The 17,032-nt window shown below is 54.7% G+C and overlaps 1 protein-coding gene across 1 annotated transcript in view; it reads left to right on the top strand.

Moving 5' to 3' along the window:
• The first annotated feature begins 886 nt into the window (after window positions 1-886).
• BRD3 (bromodomain containing 3) overlaps window positions 887-17,032 on the top strand; it is a 20,755-nt gene continuing 4,609 nt past the window's right edge. Inside the window, exons 1-8 of the mRNA XM_003794860.3 lie at window positions 887-1,210; window positions 1,723-1,860; window positions 2,579-2,726; window positions 3,786-4,000; window positions 5,903-6,274; window positions 8,836-8,964; window positions 12,136-12,327; window positions 13,513-13,748. Of these exons, the coding sequence (XP_003794908.1) occupies window positions 998-1,210; window positions 1,723-1,860; window positions 2,579-2,726; window positions 3,786-4,000; window positions 5,903-6,274; window positions 8,836-8,964; window positions 12,136-12,327; window positions 13,513-13,748 (1,643 nt within the window). The 5' untranslated portion in view covers window positions 887-997. The remainder of the gene's footprint in view (window positions 1,211-1,722; window positions 1,861-2,578; window positions 2,727-3,785; window positions 4,001-5,902; window positions 6,275-8,835; window positions 8,965-12,135; window positions 12,328-13,512; window positions 13,749-17,032) is intronic.

The raw sequence follows: 17,032 nt of genomic DNA, 5'->3' as shown, positions 1-17,032 counted from the left end.
TGGGGATTCGAACCCGCCACCTTAGGTGTACGTGGCTGGCGCCTTAGCCGGTTGAGCTATAGGCGCCGAGCCTGAAGGATTATTCTTTCCAGGCAGAGATGGGGCCACATGCTGTACATGTGCTGTACTGGTGTCCTCCCTGGAAGAGAGCTAGAAGTTTGGGTGCCGGTGGTGGGGGTGGTCTGTGTGCATTTTCTTACTGTGTAGTCCTCTTGTGGGCATGCCACCGTCAGGGTTGTCCCAGTCACACTAGGGGCTACAGTGGCCAGCCTTCCTGGATAGCTGGGCTGGGGCAGGGTGAAGTGGAAGTCGGCAGAGTTGGAGCCACATTGTCGCCCTCCTGATTGGCCGAGGCTGGACCGGGTCACAGCCCTGCCGCCATCACAAACCCGAGCGCATTCTCCTGGTTACGGTGGAACCTTGCCCCGTGGCCTCCAGCCCCCGCATTGTATGAGGGTCTGCACGTGTCTGGGTTGCTGTTGGCCTTGCCGCCCTGGCTGCCGAGTCCCTGTTGTAGCTGTTCTGTGCGAGGATCGTTCGTTACACAGTTGCCATAGCCAGGAATAGTGGACAGGCCAAGCGAGTTGGCCCCCACAAGTGGTAGTTGGTGGTCAGGTGGCCGAGTCCTCTGGCATACTCACCTCTACCTTGGAGCAGGTGGTCTGTGCCTGAGTTACATCCCCTACCCTCCTCTTCTCCTCAGTTGGAGAGGGCAGTGGCTGCAGAGTCTTCCTGAGCAAGGTCATTGTTGGCTCAAGCGGCTTTTTGGACAATTACCTGCCTGGGCGGTGGGAGGGCAGCCAGACATTGCCCCTCAGGAGCCCACTGAGGCTGGAGGGGTGGCCTGGTCCCAGCAGCAACAGCCTGTGTCCCCCAACCCTACAGGTGTTGCCTGGTTGGGCCGGAAATGGGATGCCATGTCTCCTCGGGGTACACAGAAGACATGAGGGCCTCTCTGAGCTGCTGCTGTGAGGGGAAGTGAGTGAGCTGCCAGAGGATGTCCACCGCTGCCACTGTCGCCCCTGCGGGGATCCCAGCGGCCCCGGGCCCTGTGAACCCACCCCCCCCAGAGGTCTCCAACCCCAGCAAGCCCGGCCGCAAGACCAACCAGCTGCAGTACATGCAGAACGTGGTGGTGAAGACGCTCTGGAAACACCAGTTCGCCTGGCCCTTCTACCAGCCCGTGGATGCAATCAAGCTGAACCTGCCGGTGAGCAGACCCTGTCCCAGCCCTGCTGTCAGCACCTGCTGCCCCAGAGTGGACAGGTGCTCTGGACGAGGCCAGCAGGGCATGGGAGGCAGAAATGGGAGACCCTGTGTGCCTCCAGGGTGGGTGCGGGGCAGATAGCGATGGGGCCTCAGGAACAGGGGCCCCCCCAGTCCATATTTCATCCTGCTGTGGTCTAACTGTGTGCTGAGTATGCCTTAAGGCCTGCTTTCCCTGAATGTCTCAGGAAAAGCCCCCATCAGCACCTGGTGTCCTGATTGTGGACCTGGTTTGGTGGCTGGTCACCTTCAGGTTTAGACTCCCTGGAGGGAACTTGGCCCCATCTCTAGCATGTAGACTGGCTCCAGGGTTCTCCCAGGAGAGAGGTTGGGCAGAGGTTGCAGGTGGCCAGAAATGACCCAGGCCAGCCCCGTATCACCTCACTGGGAAGACCATGCTGTGTCCCGGGAGTAATGAAAATTACTGTGTAATGCTTTTGAAAATCTCTCTCCTAGGATTATCATAAGATAATAAAAAACCCAATGGACATGGGGACAATTAAGAAGAGATTAGAAAATAATTATTATTGGAGTGCAAGCGAATGCATGCAGGACTTCAACACCATGTTTACAAATTGTTATATTTATAACAAGGTAAGATGCATACGAAGTAAGGATCTGGGTCCCAGGCAGGTCGTCCCGGGCACTGGACAGCAGCTCTCGGGTGGCCCAGAGTGCGTTGCACCCTCAGGCCTGGTGTTCTCTGGTCCTGGTCCATGATTCCCACATGGCACCTGGGTCCTGCTATGGTGGGGAATGGAGACTGCAGGATTTTCGGAGGAGAGGATGCACCCAGACGCTCTGAGACATCCTTGCCCTTAGTCTTAGACATTCTAAAGGATCAGTGCAGGCTCCCGGGGTGGGGGATACAGCCCCCACGTGCATCTGGGTAGGGGACTGGCCGAGTAAACTGATTTCCATGGGCAGCTGCCCAGAGTGACGCAGATGCTGTCATGGGGAGGCCACCGTCTGTGGAACAGTGTTCAGGGAGAAGAAGAGATTTGGGGAGTTGCTTGACTTGTGGGTTTTTTTGTTTCTATAATAGTGACACGAATAAAGTAAAGATGAACAGGAATGCTGAGTTGTTGAGGCTCTTTTTCTCCATTTGATGGGATGAAGGCTGAGTTTTGTTTTTCATGCTTTTCTGTATTCTAAAATTTTCCACATGGAAATTTACACATGGCTTCCTCCTGCTCTACCACATCTCTTAAAAACTTTTAAATAAGTGTTTTCTCAAGCTTACAACCCGTGCTGTGTTTTGCAAGCATTCAGCTTCCATCCTGACAAGTGACGGGGCTCTCTCTGTCTTTAGCCCACAGATGACATAGTGCTAATGGCCCAAGCCTTAGAGAAAATTTTTCTGCAGAAAGTGGCCCAGATGCCCCAGGAGGAAGTTGAATTATTACCCCCAGCTCCCAAGGGCAAAGGCCGGAAACCGGCTGCGGGAACCCCAAGTGCAGGTAAAGGGGGCGGGGGGCAGGTTGGGGGTGGGGGACTCTGTGCCTGAACATCCAAGCCCAGCTCCCTGCCAGGCGGGCCAGGCATGGTGAACGGGCAGGTGCTAGTCTTGGCTCTGGTGCCCAGTAGTTACCCTGGATTAAGGAGGAATCGCTCTGGAGAGGAGGTTAAGGTCTGGGGGAGACTCTGTGTCCCTATTCTCTACCTCCCAGCCCTGCTCCCCCCCAGGCCCCACACCTGTGGCTGCCTCTCCATGTAGCCTGTGGCCTTTGTCTGCTAGGTCTCTGCCTCCTTGGGGATCTGCCCCGACCCTGGGTCCAGTAGGATACTGTCTCCCCACTGGGGAGTACAGTGGTGCCCCAACCCTGGGTCCAGTAGAATGCTGTCTCCCTATGGAGTATGCGGTGGTAGTGATCAGTACTCTGAGCCTGCCCCGACCCTGGGTCCAGTAGGATACTGCCTCCCCACTGGGGAGTACAGTGGTGCCCCAACCCTGGGTTCAGTAGGATACTGCCTCCCCATGGAGAGTGCGGTGCTAGTGATCAGTACTCTGAGCTCTGGGTCCAGTAGGATACTGTCTCCCCATGGGGAGTACGGTGCTAGTCATTAGTACTCTGAGCCCTGGGTCTGACTCTGGGTCCAGTAGGATACTGCCTCCCCATGGAGAGTGCGGTGCTTGTGATCAGTACTCTGAGCCCTGGGTCTGACCTGGCCTGGGAACCTACAGAAGAGACCTGTTCAGTGCCACGGGACATCTAGTGCTGCACTTGGGAGCAGGTGGGTAGTTAGGGAGGGTCTGTCCTCAGTTACTGAGCAAGTTTAATGGGGCCTGAGTTCAGTCCCAGTTTTCTCAGACCCCAGGGCTGGCTCCTGACCTCTTTTGGACTGTGGCCAGAGGGTCCCTGCTCATTCATGCAGTGAGCACTTGGCCAGGATGCACTGGATTGACACCCCACCCTCAAGGTGCAGGGCCAGGGGTCTGGCTGAAGGGTACTGTCCTGGAAACTTCTGGAAGTACTAGTGGAGCCCACCTGGCTGAACCCCCCTTCCTTGTCTCAAAGGTACGCAGCAAGTGGCGGCCGTGTCCTCTGTTTCCCCGGCGACCCCCTTTCAGAATGTGCCCCCTACCGTCTCCCAGACGCCCGTCATTGCTGCCACCCCTGTTCCAACCATCACTGCAAATGTCACATCGGTGCCCGTTCCCCCGGCGGCTGCCCCACCTCCGCCCTCGACACCCATCGTCCCTGTGGTCCCTCCCACACCACCTGTCGTCAAGGTGAGCGCCCTGAGCCAGAGGGGCCAACAACAAGGTTGGCTGGGGTCTGAGCCTGGCCAGGGGTTCTGAGTTCAGGGCAGGTGTGGGCAGGCAGCAAGCTTGGTCCCCCTTCATGGAGTGCCAGCCATGTGGAGTGCTGGCCATGTGGAGTGGTTCTCTCTGTGCCCTGGGAGGTCAGGCCTTTGTTCCTGGCTCAGGAAGCTGAAGGTCACACAGCTGGCGAGGGCCGGGCTAAACTTGGACCCCAGCTTCTCTGGTCCTTGCAGCCCAGCGGTCAAGGTGGGGAAGGTGTGGGAGAAGCGAGGGCAGGAGGGGTCCCATCCTCCCTGCTCATGCCGGGCAGAGTAGTGCCCAGTTGCACTGCACTGGTGTGTCAGGAGCCACTAGCTCCCAACTTGGCTGGGGGCTTCTCACAGTGGGTGCTGGCCTGGCCTAGACCCGGCCTCTAGTGGGCGCTCCCTACAAGGTCTGGGGCTAGCGGGGCCTGTCGAGTCTCAGCTTGGAGCAGGGCCTGTGCCACATGCTCACGTGTGTTATCTTCTTCGATTTGATCCTCACAGCGGCCCTCGGGGCAGGCAGTATTTCCCCCATCTTACAGATGAGGAAGCGGGCGCTCAGAGGGGTTTAATGGCTCGCCCAAGGTAAAATGCCGCCTCCCTTGCTCTCCTCCCCATGGCCTTCACTGCCTGCACTTCTGGGCGGCGCCTGGCCAAGCGCCTCCCACAGCGTGGGGCTGTTTTTGGAGCATGTCCCATTTGCCACAGCCAGATGAGCCCGCCCCCGCCCTCTGCGGCACGCGCTTGGCGCTTGGCATCCCGTGGGTGCCTGTTAAGTCTTTGTGGGTAGCCAGCTCCTGTCCCTGCCAGACTGAGGACAGCGGCTGTGGGGCCATGGCCATGAGCAGCTCCAGAGAGCAGACCCCTGTGGTCTGGGAGCACGTGGATCCCGCTCGCTGACTCCTCTGTCCTCCGAGCTGAGATAAGGAGCAGCTTATCTTCTGAGCTGGTCCCAGTGTACACATCAGGCCCTGCTCTGGAAGGCTGCAAGTGATGCCTGTGGGCCTTGGGACTTCCCAGAGAGACCTGCACACCCTTGGGATGCCTGGCATTAAACACAGCTCCCTCATCTGGCAGATGCCTGTGTTATCTGCCTGGGGCCCAGCTCTGCCTCCAGGACACACCCACAGAAGGCTCTGGGGGATCATCTCACTGTCCCCTGCTTGAAATAGCCCTCTGTGGCCCCCAAGCCCTTCAGGATGGAGTCCAGACTCACCCAGTCACTCATGGTGCCCTGGAGTCCCTTGGTCCCAAACCTGCTGTGGCTGCTTTGTGTCTCCTGGCAGGCTGGCCTCTGCCCCCCACCCCTGGAATGCTCTCCTGCCTCCCCTGTCCTGTGCAACTTGTGTTTGTTCTTGGAGCCCCCAGCTCTGAGGCCCTCACCTGAGACTGGTCTTTAGAAGCAGAGAATTCCACCCAGGTCTCTGAAGCCCCAGTGTCCTAAGTCCTGGCCCGTGGTGCTTATTAGGTGTCGGGTGACCTGCATGTAGCACCTCATGGCTCTGGGCGAGATACACGTGCCCATCTGGGACCGCCAAGCCCTTGGGGCCCTGGGAGAGCGGTGCCACTCCACGCTCAGGCGTGGGTGAGTTTCAGAGTCGAGTCTGAGTTGGAGTCCCAGTCTCACCACTGCCAGCTGTGTGACCTTGGCCGGTACCATGGCCTGTGAGCCTTGTGTCCTCTATTGTAGGGGCAGCCGGGAGGATGACAGGGCCTTGCATGGGGTCGCTGGGTCTGGGTCTGGGGCCTGGCAGGGAGTCAGCGCTGCGGAGGCACAGCTGCAGCTGGACACGTCCTCACAGCCGAGTCCTGGTTTCTGTACTCATTTGTTGTCTCACTGTTACAGAAAAAGGGCGTCAAGCGGAAAGCAGACACAACCACACCCACAACATCCGCCATCACTGCGAGCCGGAGTGAGTCTCCTCCGCCACTGTCAGACCCCAAGCAGGCCAAGGTGGTGGCCCGGCGGGAGAGTGGGGGCCGCCCCATCAAGCCACCCAAGAAGGACCTGGAGGACAGTGAGGTGCCCCAGCATGCGGGCAAGAAGGGCAAGCTGTCAGAGCATCTGCGCTACTGTGATAGCATCCTCCGGGAGATGCTGTCCAAGAAGCACGCCGCCTACGCCTGGCCCTTCTACAAGCCGGTGGACGCCGAGGCCCTGGAGTTACACGACTACCATGACATCATCAAACACCCCATGGACCTCAGCACCGTCAAAGTACGTGGCTGGGTGGTGGGCCGTGGGCAGTGAGCCCCTGGGCCCTCCTCACCCTGTCCATGTAGCCCCAGTGTTGGAAGAGTTGGCTGTGCTGACATCCTGCGTCTGTGCCAGCCAAGTGGGGAGTATGGCCTGCCCGCTGGGCACATGCACACCCGGGGCGGGCCTGGGCGGCCTCAGCTATGGTCTGGCAGGGGTCAGGGGAGGAATGTGTGTCCTGCTTGCTGGTCACTGACCGACAGCTTCATCACTTCTTGTTCCCGTTGAAGCCAGATTGTGGTTTTGCTCATTTCCTTCCAGTCTCCTACTCCTGTGTTCAGCATAAGTTGTAAGGCTGCGCACTCCTTCTCTCTGGCCCCAATGTGGGTACCTCACAGCAGATGAGACCGTTGCGTGGCCAGTAGGGACAGGCCTGGGCTCTACCCTGTGGCTGCCATCAGTCCTAAATAGGGTGGCAGAGCTGAGGCCCAGAGCCCTGGCTGTCCAGCCCCATGCCTGGGCTCTTGGGCATTGTGCTCTAGGTCAGAGCATGTCTGGTTCAAGCAGCACACGTTGGGCCTAGGTTGGCCACGACCATGTTGCAGAGGCCTCCTAAGAGGCAGTGGCTGAAGTCTGGGAAGCTCCTTCTGGTTTCCCTGGAGCAGATGGGAGGTTTCTGAGCCCCCAGCCCCTGCCCTCCCTCTGCGCCAGGTGCAAGGTGCTCCAGCAGTGGGGGCAGGTGTGGCCCCCCTCCTCCCGAAGCTGCTGTGTAGCCCCAGGACAGTGGGCTCATACCAGAGGGTACCTGTTCCTTTTCATCTTCGGGTTCTGGTTCTGTAAAGGCAGGTCTGAACCACCTGCCTCGTTTTCCAGAATTAACCTGGGGCAGGATCTCTTGGCTAATGCCTTCTCTTCCCCTGGTTGATTGTGGATTTCAAGAGTATCAGGGCCAGGACAGACCCAGCTGTTCACAGCCCCAGAGCCTGGGGCTCATGCAGGAGAAGCGAGAGAATGGACTCTGCTGTGCCCCCCTGAGGTGGGGAAGCTGAGGCTGGACCTGCACCACCCAAAGGGTTTGTGCATCGCCACCATGTCACAGAAATAGGAGTTGTGAGCCAAGAGTCAAAAGGTCAGATTTGCCCTTAAGACCCTAATAAGGAAGATTGAAGAACTAGTGCACTGTGAAGCCAGGATTTGCTTTGTTCAGAGCTTCCCATCCACATCACCCGTTGTGACCTGGGGAAGAGCATGGTGCACCCCAGGACCTGTTCACCCAGCACAGGCCTTAGGAAGGAGCAGGAGGCAGTCCCAGTGTTGGGAAAGTAGCACACAGCAGGAGAAACACCCTTGACATGGATAGTCTTAAAGGGTGAAGTTTTGTGGGAAGTTTGTCCCCCAAAAAAGAGAAAGAGGAAAAAAAAGAGATAAGACTCTCCCAATATATTGCTCGGCACCCGTAGCACAGTGACCAGCCACATACACGAGAGTGGGGGGGTTCAAACCTGGCCCAAGCCAGCTAAAACAACAATGAAGGCGCAACAACAACAACAACAACAAAACAGCCGGGCATTGTGGCGGGCGCCTGTAGCCCCAGTTAACTTGGGAGGCTGAGGCAGGAGAATCACTTAAGCCCAATAATTTGAGGTTGCTGTGATCTGTGACACCATGGCACTCTACCAAGGGTGACAGAGTGAGACTCTGTCTCAAAAAAAAAAAAGAAAGAAAAAAAAAGATTTCCAACACCAGAAAGTGTTCAGGTGCCCCCAGGCCTCTCTCTGCCAGCTCCCTGGGGTGTTCCAGACTGGGGTTGCCGCTGCGAAGGCTGGATGCAGGCAGGTAGACCCTGACTATTCTGTCTTGTTTGCACTGAGTCCAGCAAAATCGTGAGGTTTAGGGAGGGCTTGGGGTGAGGACTTGGACCCCATGTCTGTGTGCCCCTTCTCTACTGGAAGCTGTCCTGAGATGGAGGCTCATCCCTGGTAGGCAGTGTGTCCTCCATTTGTCCCTACTGTGAGTCCTCAGTGACCACTGTGAGTTATCACGGGTCCTCTGTATGTTGGGTGTGCCGGCCTACTCACTGATTGAGCCATTCTGTATGTGCCCCAGGCCCTATGTGGAACCACCTGCCTGGCCTTCCGTCCCCTGCTTACCAAGCCCCAAAAGGATCTGCAGTGGGTTTGACCGCAGGGACCCTATGGTGGCCTAACAGCCTCTGTCTTCTCTGCTCCTGCAGGAGTCAGGAGCTGCCACTGGGCACGTTGTGCTATTTCTGAATTCCATCTGGGGGCTGTGGGACGGTGAGGAGTTTCTGTAAGAAGCAGGCTAGACTCCTTAGAGGAAAAATTAAAGGTTTCATTTCTCATAGAGTACCTTTTCCTTCCATCCAGGGATATGTGTCTGGAGTCCCAGACTCTCCCAAGCCACCAAGTCACCATGTTGTCCCCTGACTCGGGGCTCCTGTGTGTGAGGTCTGGAGAGCAGGCTTGATTGGCAGTGCATGGTTCACCCTGGCGGGGTCTGGCCGAGAGTGCAGATGCCAGGCCCCGCGGCCGCGCTCACCACCCTGTCACTGTGTGTTGCAGAGGAAGATGGACAGCCGCGAGTATCCAGACGCACAGGGCTTTGCTGCCGACATCCGGCTAATGTTCTCGAACTGTTACAAATACAACCCCCCGGACCACGAGGTGGTGGCCATGGCCCGGAAGCTGCAGGTAACCTGAGGCTGGGCACAGGCAGGGTTAGCGGCTCAGGTTGGCACTTGGGAGAGACTTGAGTGTCTTGTCCTGCCCAGGGGCCTCAGGGAGCCTCCTTCACTCAACACGGTTTTCTTTCCTGAGTGACAACCAAGTCCCTGCTGGGCTGTGAGTGGGTTCCTGGGACATGGGGGTGAACAGGCAGCCTCTGCCCTCCAGGGGCTTCAGGCTGGCTTTGGGGGGAGCCTGTGAGTGGCTGGCCTTTCATCTGGGCTCTGACTGCAGAGACTGGCACATACTGCCCATGGAATGGCAGATGTCCACTTTCCTGTGACTGTGTGAACTGAAAGTCCCAGCGTGTCTGTTTGTGGCAGGGGAGGAAGTCAGAAGCTCGTTGGCAAGGATCATGGATATCAGCTTAAGTGGCAGTTCCTTTGTAGTTTTTTGCTTTTCTGACAACGAAAGTCAAAGGCCTATACGTTATAGAAAATATGGTGACAGAGGGACATGTTAAGGCAAGACCAGAATGTCTTGGTCTGGCCTCTGGCACTAATCTCCCTGCAGGAGGGTGATGGGTGTCTGTGTACACGCTCCTGAGTCCAGGCACTCAGACGTGTTTCCGTGGGTATGCCACGGAACAGTGTGTCATGTCTGCTCTTCCTTCTTAAAACTGACCTGGTAGGTCCTGTTTTTATAAACAACAGTGCCAGTATTTTAAATGTTAGATATTCAGAAGACCTTTCTTTTTCTTTTTTTTTTTTTAATTAAATCATAGATGTGTACATTAATGCAGTCATAGGGTACAATGTGCTGGTTTTATATACAATTTGAAATATTTCCATCAAACTGGTTAAAATAGCCTTCATGGCATTTTCTTAGTTATTCTGTTAAGACATTTATATTCTACATTTAGTAAGTTTCACATGTATCCTTGTAAGATGCACGGTAGGTGTGGTCCCACCAATTACCCTCCCTCTCCCCATCCTCCCCCTCCCCCTCCTTTTTTTTGAGACAGAGTCTCAAGCTGTCGCCCTGGGTAGAGTGCTTTGGCATCACAGCTCACAGCAACTTCCAACTCCTGGGCTGAAGCGATTCTCCTGCCTCCACTTCCCAAGTAGCTGGGACTATAGGCACCCACCATAATGCTGGGCTATTTTTTGGTTGCAGCCATCATTATTGTTTGGTGGGCCCAGGCTGGATTCAAACCTGCCAGCTCAGGTGTATGTGGCTGGCACCTCAGCTGCTTGAGCCACAGGCGCTGAGCCCAAAAGACCTTTCTTTAGAGGAAAAAATAAAAATTACAGACATTTATCCACCTCCAGGGCTGCTGTCTTTCAGAAGGACCAGAACACTGTGTAAGGTGTTCTCAGCCCCTTGCTCAGAGCCATTCTGGAACCCTGAGCAGTTTATGGCGTTATCTTAGAGGACTAGGACTCACACAAGGGATGGTGCTTCCTTCCTGTGGGTGGCCGTGCCAAAGGCTGCTCCTGCTCTGTGCTGGGTCCTGCTGGGGAGCATGGCAGAGTGGCCCTAGGAGTCCCATTGCACCCAAATGAGCCACCAGGAGCCCCTGTTTTACCCTGAGACTTTGGGACTTTGCTGTGTCTTGAAACCAAAAGGATATATATATATATATATGTATTTTAAGATAGAGTCTCACCTTGTCACCCTGGGTAGAGTGCTATGGTGTAATAGCCCAAAGGAATCTCAACTCTTGGGCTTAGGCAATCCTCCTTGCTTTAGCCTCTCAAGTAGACTCTGAGACTATAGGCACCTGCCACAATGCCCAGTTTTTCCATTTTTAGTAGAGATAGGGTCTCACTCTTTCTCAAGCTGGTCTGAAATTCCTGAGGTCAAGCAATCCACCCACCTCGGCCTCCTAGAATGCTTTGGTTGCAAGCATGAGCCATTGCACCTGGCCCCAAAAGGCTTTAAGACACAGCTCTTTGGATCCTGGTTAGTTCCCCGCTGAGCTGGGTGACGAAGCCAGGGCCATGGGCAGCGTCAGGCTTGGCACGCAGAGCACAGAGGCTGACAGTTCTGACCCTGTTCCTGTGGGACTTGTGGTCTGTGGCAGGGCCACACTGGCTGATGACCCTTTGTTGCTGCAGACTAGTTAGTAGTTGCTGCTATCAATTTTGTAAATTGAGCCCAACAATAAAATGACCAAAACGGCCTTCCAGACTCTCTGTTGGCTGAGAGCAGTCTGTGTGGCAGCGGCTTGGATGAGGCTCTGGGTGGACATGCCTCTGGGGAGATCAAGCCTGGGGACAGAACCCAGAATGGGCTTTTCGGAACGCTGAGCTCCAGGCTGGGAAGCGGGGTCGTGTTGTATGTGTGCAGATCAACATGGATTCAGGAGTGTGAGTTCTACAAATCCACATCTCCCCTATCTGAAAGGATCCTGGGCTGCCCAGAGGAGATGGCCCAGATCCAGGTGCAAGGGGCATTCCCGAACTGGTTGTGATAGGACAAGGTGTTTGCCTTCAGAGCTAGTTTTTGGAGGTTTGATGCTGCAGTAAAATTATAGGGTAAAGGGTGGAGGTGGGGGTGGTTGGAAACTGGCTTACAGACTCCTGTGGCCAAGCCCTGTCAAAACTCAGAGGAGGGGCGGGGCGTGGTGGCTCACACCTGTAATCCTAGCACTCTGTTAGGGCGAGGCAGATGGATTGGCTGAGTTCATGAGTTCGAGACCAGCCTGAGCCAGAGCGAGACCTTGTCTCTTAAAAAAAAAACAGCCAGGCATTGTGGCAGGTGCCTGTAGTCCCAGCTACTCAGGATGCTGAGGCAAGAGGATCACTTAAGCCCAAGAGTTTGAGGTCGCTGTGAGCTGTGATGCCACAGCACTCTGTCAAGGGTGATGAAGCGAGACTGTCTCAAAAAGAAAAAAAAAACTCAGAGGAGGGCACCACTGCACAGGGAGGGCGGCCTATGGAGCTCGCATCCCCTAGAGGAGGCACATGGAGTTTGTGCCAGCATAGGACTTGGGTCTGTGGATAGTGGGCCTCTGGGCCTCTGAGCTCCTATAGGGGGAGGCGAGGGAGGGTCGATCCGGAGCAGCCCCCCAGGTAGCCCAGGTAGGTGGGGCCTGGCCTCTAAATTGGGCCTGACCTTCCTGCCGGAGCACTGGGGCCCCTGGACTGCCCCTTGGGCATCCAGGTCCTCAGGGTGGCTCCTGCTCTCCCACAGGACGTGTTTGAGATGAGGTTTGCCAAGATGCCAGATGAGCCGGTGGAGGCCCCCGCACTGCCAGCCCCTGCGGCCCCCGCGGTGAGCAAGGGCACAGAGAGCAGCCGCAGCAGTGAGGAGAGCTCATCGGAGTCAGGCAGCTCAGACTCGGAGGAGGAGCGGGCCACCAGGCTGGCGGAGCTGCAGGAGCAGGTGGGGCTGGCCATGGCTAGGACATCTGGTGGGGCAGCCCGTGATCTGCCTCTTTCCTGGTCTTCCTCACACAACCCGAGTGCCTACCCCAGATCTGGGAGGCATGAGTCTGACCCATGGGCATGTGTGGGTGGCTGCGTGGACACGTGCCTTGGAGTGGGGCTCAGGTCACTTGTGCCTCATGCTGTCTGGAAAAGTCTGGACGGCACTTGTAGAGGCCATGGCTCTGCTGTCCGAGCTGTCGCCTGTAGTGGCACCTAGTGCAGGTGTCAGAGCTGCAGCCAGCCACCCGTCCATCTGTCCCCACCTCTGACTTGCCCCAGACTAGGCTGTCCTCTTTTCTGCTATGCTTCCTTCGTTTGCAATTTGGGGCTTGTATGACCACCTCTTTGAGTTGATGTGAGGCTAAAGTGAGAGAAATGTAAATTGTTATCCCTGAGCATCTGAGAGCCAGCCATGGCCATGGTTTTTGGGACCTCAGACAGGGAGAAGACGGGGCAGAATAGCTAAGTTCGGGAAGTGGCTCCCAGGGCACGTGGGCCATGAGTGTGAGAGAACCCTGCAGTCACAGGCATTGGGCTGGACATTGCTTTTGAGATGGTGAGGACACTGCAGGGAAGGTGGTTCTTTCTTCCACCTGGAGGGGGATAGCCTCCCCTCACCTGTATGTGGCCGCCCTTGGCATGCCGCCAGCTGCAGGGCAGGTGCCATCAGATTGTCTTCTGCTGGGCCCAGCTCACTGTGCTCCCACAGACCTGCTGTGTGATAGCAGATGGCTTCCCCAGGATTGCCAGGGCTGAGCTCCCTGCATTTGAGCCCTTGGAGAGTCTTCCTCCTCTGGAAAATAATAATAATGATAGAAATGTTGGCTGCCATTATTGAGTTCTGGTTGTGCCACCTGTTCTGTACTGAGCCAGGCTCCTCGTCCTTCTGGTAGAGAAGGCAGCTGTAGCAGAGAAGCTTCTCTACTCCAGGCAGTTGTGCAGGAGCAAGGGGCCGGGTGGGGCTTCAGAACGATCTGCCCAGGTCTGTCTGGCTCCCCAAGGCAGAGGGACATGGGGGCTTCAGGCTTACTCACCCACACAACTGAGGCAGTTCTGAGGACACCTGAGTTCACTCATCATCCTGTGGCCCTTGGGTGCGGGGCTGTGCCTTGTGACCACTCAGCCACCTTCTTTCTTCCAGCTGAAGGCCGTGCATGAGCAGCTGGCCGCTCTGTCTCAGGCCCCAGTGAACAAACCAAAGAAGAAAAAGGAGAAGAAGGAGAAGGAGAAGAAGAAGAAGGACAAAGAAAAGGAGAAGGAGAAACACAAGGCAAAGTCCGAGGAGGAGAAGAAGGCCAAGGTGGCCCCACCTGCCAAGCAGGCCCAGCAAAAGAAGGCTCCCGCCAAGAAGGCCAGCAGCACGACCGCGGCCGGCAGGTGGGCCAGCACGTGACCTCATAGATGCTAGCACAGCAAGAGTGCCAGGTGGGGGCTTAGCCCCAGGAAAACGGGTGGGGTTGCAGGGAGCAGTGGGGAGGACACTCAGCTGCGTCTGCGAGGATGGACCCCTGACTCTGGGCAGAGCATTTGGCGCCTGGTATGTATACCTTGGAGCTTTTGAGAGGTTCTCTTGTTCTGAGCCAAGGATCTCTGTTGGGATCTGGGCTCACCTAGGAGGCAGGGCTCAGGGCAATGAAATGGAGCCTCGATGCAGATCCAGCCTTCTGATGCAGCCCCTGCTGGGGCCAGGCACAGCCCTGGGACAGACCTGCCATGGACAGGCAGAATGTGGCCAATGGGAGAGGAGCTGGGGGCTGGTGTCCTCTTCCTTCCCCAGGAGGAGGTGACAGCTGTGTAGGTGCAAACTTGGCAGCACTGGGTCCAGCAGGGATTCCAAGAACAGGGCATGGCAGGCACAATCCTACAGAGCACAATGCCTCTGAAAGTCAGGACGAGGTTGGCACCTCTGTTGGAGAACCAGCATGGGGGGAGTTAGGAAGGGTTTGATCCCGGCCAGCATGCAGCGCAGCTCAGCAATGATGGGGAACAGCAGAGAGGACAGCCCTTGGGGGAATTGCCGTCATGCAGGTTTGAGAACTGCATGGGAGGCAAGGTGGGCAGGCTTGGTCTTGTGAGTGGGAGCAGGGGAGCGTGCAGAGTCCTGGGAGGCCGGGCAGCTGGGCAGGCTGCTAATGGGGACAGGGACTCAGGGGACAGAGCAGTCGGAGGGTGCTTCCTTCCCTGCTCTCTCGCCTTCCTTCTCTTTCTTCTTTTTGCAGGGGGATACAAAAATCAGTGTTCCTTGTACAGGTTGAGTAAACCTTGTTCAAAACTCTTGGGACTAGAAGTATTCCGGATTTTGGAGTTTTTCAGATTTTGGAGTATTTGTATGGCCCCAACTATTGAGCATCCCAAATTTGAAAATCTGAAATCCAGGGTGCCCCAAGGAGCATTTCCTTTGAGCATCTCAATAGCACTTAGAAAGTCTCAGATTTTGGAGCATTTTGGGCTTCTGGATGTTTGCATCTGGGATGTTCTCTGTCTTGGTTTTGGTGTGAGTATAATGCCGACCTCAATAAGAACTGGGCATGATGGAACATCCTGTAGTAATTAGGGCCAATAAAAAGTAGGCTGGAGAGTGTCCCTCTCTTCTGTCTTCCGGGGGAGAGTTACAAGATTGGTATTAATTCTTACTTGTTTGATAAAATTCACCAGCAAACCCATTTGGGCCTGGAATTTTGATTGTTGGAAGGTTTTTAACCACTAATTCAATTATTTAATAGATATAGGACTGTTAAGGTTGTCAGTTTCTTTTTGAGTGAGTTTTGGTGGTTGATGTCTTTGAAGGGATTTTTCCATTTCCACCTAAACTGTGGAATTTATGGACTTAGGTTTGTCTGTAAAACCTAAGGTGATGTCTTTTCTTTCATTCCTTATATCAGTAGTTTGTGTTCTTTTTCTTGGTGAAGCTGGATAGAGGTTTATCAGTTTTATCAATCTGTCCAAGAATCATCATTTGATTTAATTTCATGGATCTTTCTTTCTTTCCTTCCTTCTTTCTTTTTTGGAGATAGTTTTTCTCTGTCACCCCTTGGTAGACTGCCCTGGCATCAGCCTAACTCACAGCAACCTCAAACTCCTGGGCTGAAGTGATCCTCCTATTTCAGCCTCCTGAGTAGCTGGACTACAGGTGCCTGCCACAATGTCCGGATAATTTCTCTACTTTTAGTAGAAATGGAGGTCTCAGTCTTGCTTAAGCTGGCCTTGAACTCCTGACCTCAAGTGATCCTCCTAGCTCACCCTCCCAGAGTGCTAGGATTATAGGCCTGAGCTACTACATCTGGCCTCTTTTTTAGTTTCTTTCTTTCTTTCTTTTTTTTTTTTTTAGAGACAGAGTCTCATTTTGTACCCCTCCATAGAGCGCTGTGGTATCACAGCTCACAGCAATCTTCAGCTCTTGGGCTTAGGTGATTCTCTTGCCTCAGCCTCCCAAGTAGCCGGGACTACAGGTGCCTACTTAATACCCAGCTGTTTTTTGTTGCAGATTGGCTGGGGCCAGGTTTGAACCCACCACCATTGGTATATGGGGCCGGCGCCCTACTGACTGAGCCACAGGCACCGCCTTCTTTTTTAGTTTCTTAAGGTAGAGTCTTAGACTTTAGACCTTGTTTTTTTTCGAGACAGCGTCTTACTGTGTCGCCTTGGGTAGAATGCTGTGGTGTCACAGCTCACAGCAACCTCAAACTCTTGGACTTAAGCTATTCTTTTGCCTCAGCCTCCCAAGTAGCTAGGACTACAAGTGCCCGCCACAACGCCCGGCTATTTTTTGTTGCAGTTGTCATTGTTATGTAGCTGGTGTGAGCCGGGCTCAAACCTGCCAGCCTCAGCATATGTGGCTGGTGCCGTAACCACTGTGCTACGGGCGCCGAGCCTCTTTCTTTTATTTTTGAGACAGAATTTCTCTCTGTCACCCTGGGTAGAGTGCTGTGGTGTCCTGGCTCACAGCAACCTCAAACTCTTGGGTTTAAGCAATTTTCTTATCTCAGCCTTCCGAGTAGCTGGTTACTTTAGGCGCCTGCCATAGGATCCAGCTAGTTTTTATATTTTTAGTAGAGATGGTCTCAAGACTCCTGAGCTCAGGTAGTCTGCCTCCCTTGGGCTCACAGAGTGTTAGGGTTATAGGCATGAGCCACCGAGCCTGGCCAAAAGACATTTCCTAACATAAGAATTTACTGCTATAAATATCCATCTGAACGGTGCTTTAGCTGCAAGCCATAACTTTTAACATGTTGTGATTTTATTTTCATTTAGTTCAAAATATTTTCTTATTTTTCTTCAGACTTCTTCTTTGACCAATGAGTTACTTAGAATTATGTTGTTTAATTTCTAAGAACTTGGGGATTTTTCCAGATGATTTGATTCTTGATTTCTATTTTAATTCCACTAAGGTCAGAGAACATAGTATTATTAGATTTGTGAAGGGTTCTTGCATGGCCTAGGACATGTCTCTTTTAGTGCATGTGTCCTGCAGTGATGTATTGTGTAAATGTCAGTTAAGGAAGAAAGAGCCCAAATGCACCACCTGCTTGGCTGATGTCCGGGCCTCCTCTTCCAGCTGATGGACTCACTCTGTTAGTTGCTGGGAGCACGTTGTTGGACTCTCCAGCCCTGTGGATTCTCCTGCTTGGCTGATGCGCTCACTCTGTTAGTTGCTGGGAGTG

This window comes from Otolemur garnettii, unplaced genomic scaffold, assembly GCF_000181295.1.
Source record: "Otolemur garnettii isolate 467f Iridium unplaced genomic scaffold, OtoGar3 scaffold00087, whole genome shotgun sequence".
Taxonomy (NCBI): domain Eukaryota; kingdom Metazoa; phylum Chordata; class Mammalia; order Primates; family Galagidae; genus Otolemur; species Otolemur garnettii.
Note: the sequence above shows the minus strand (reverse complement) of the source record. Positions and strands in the feature narration are given on the sequence as shown.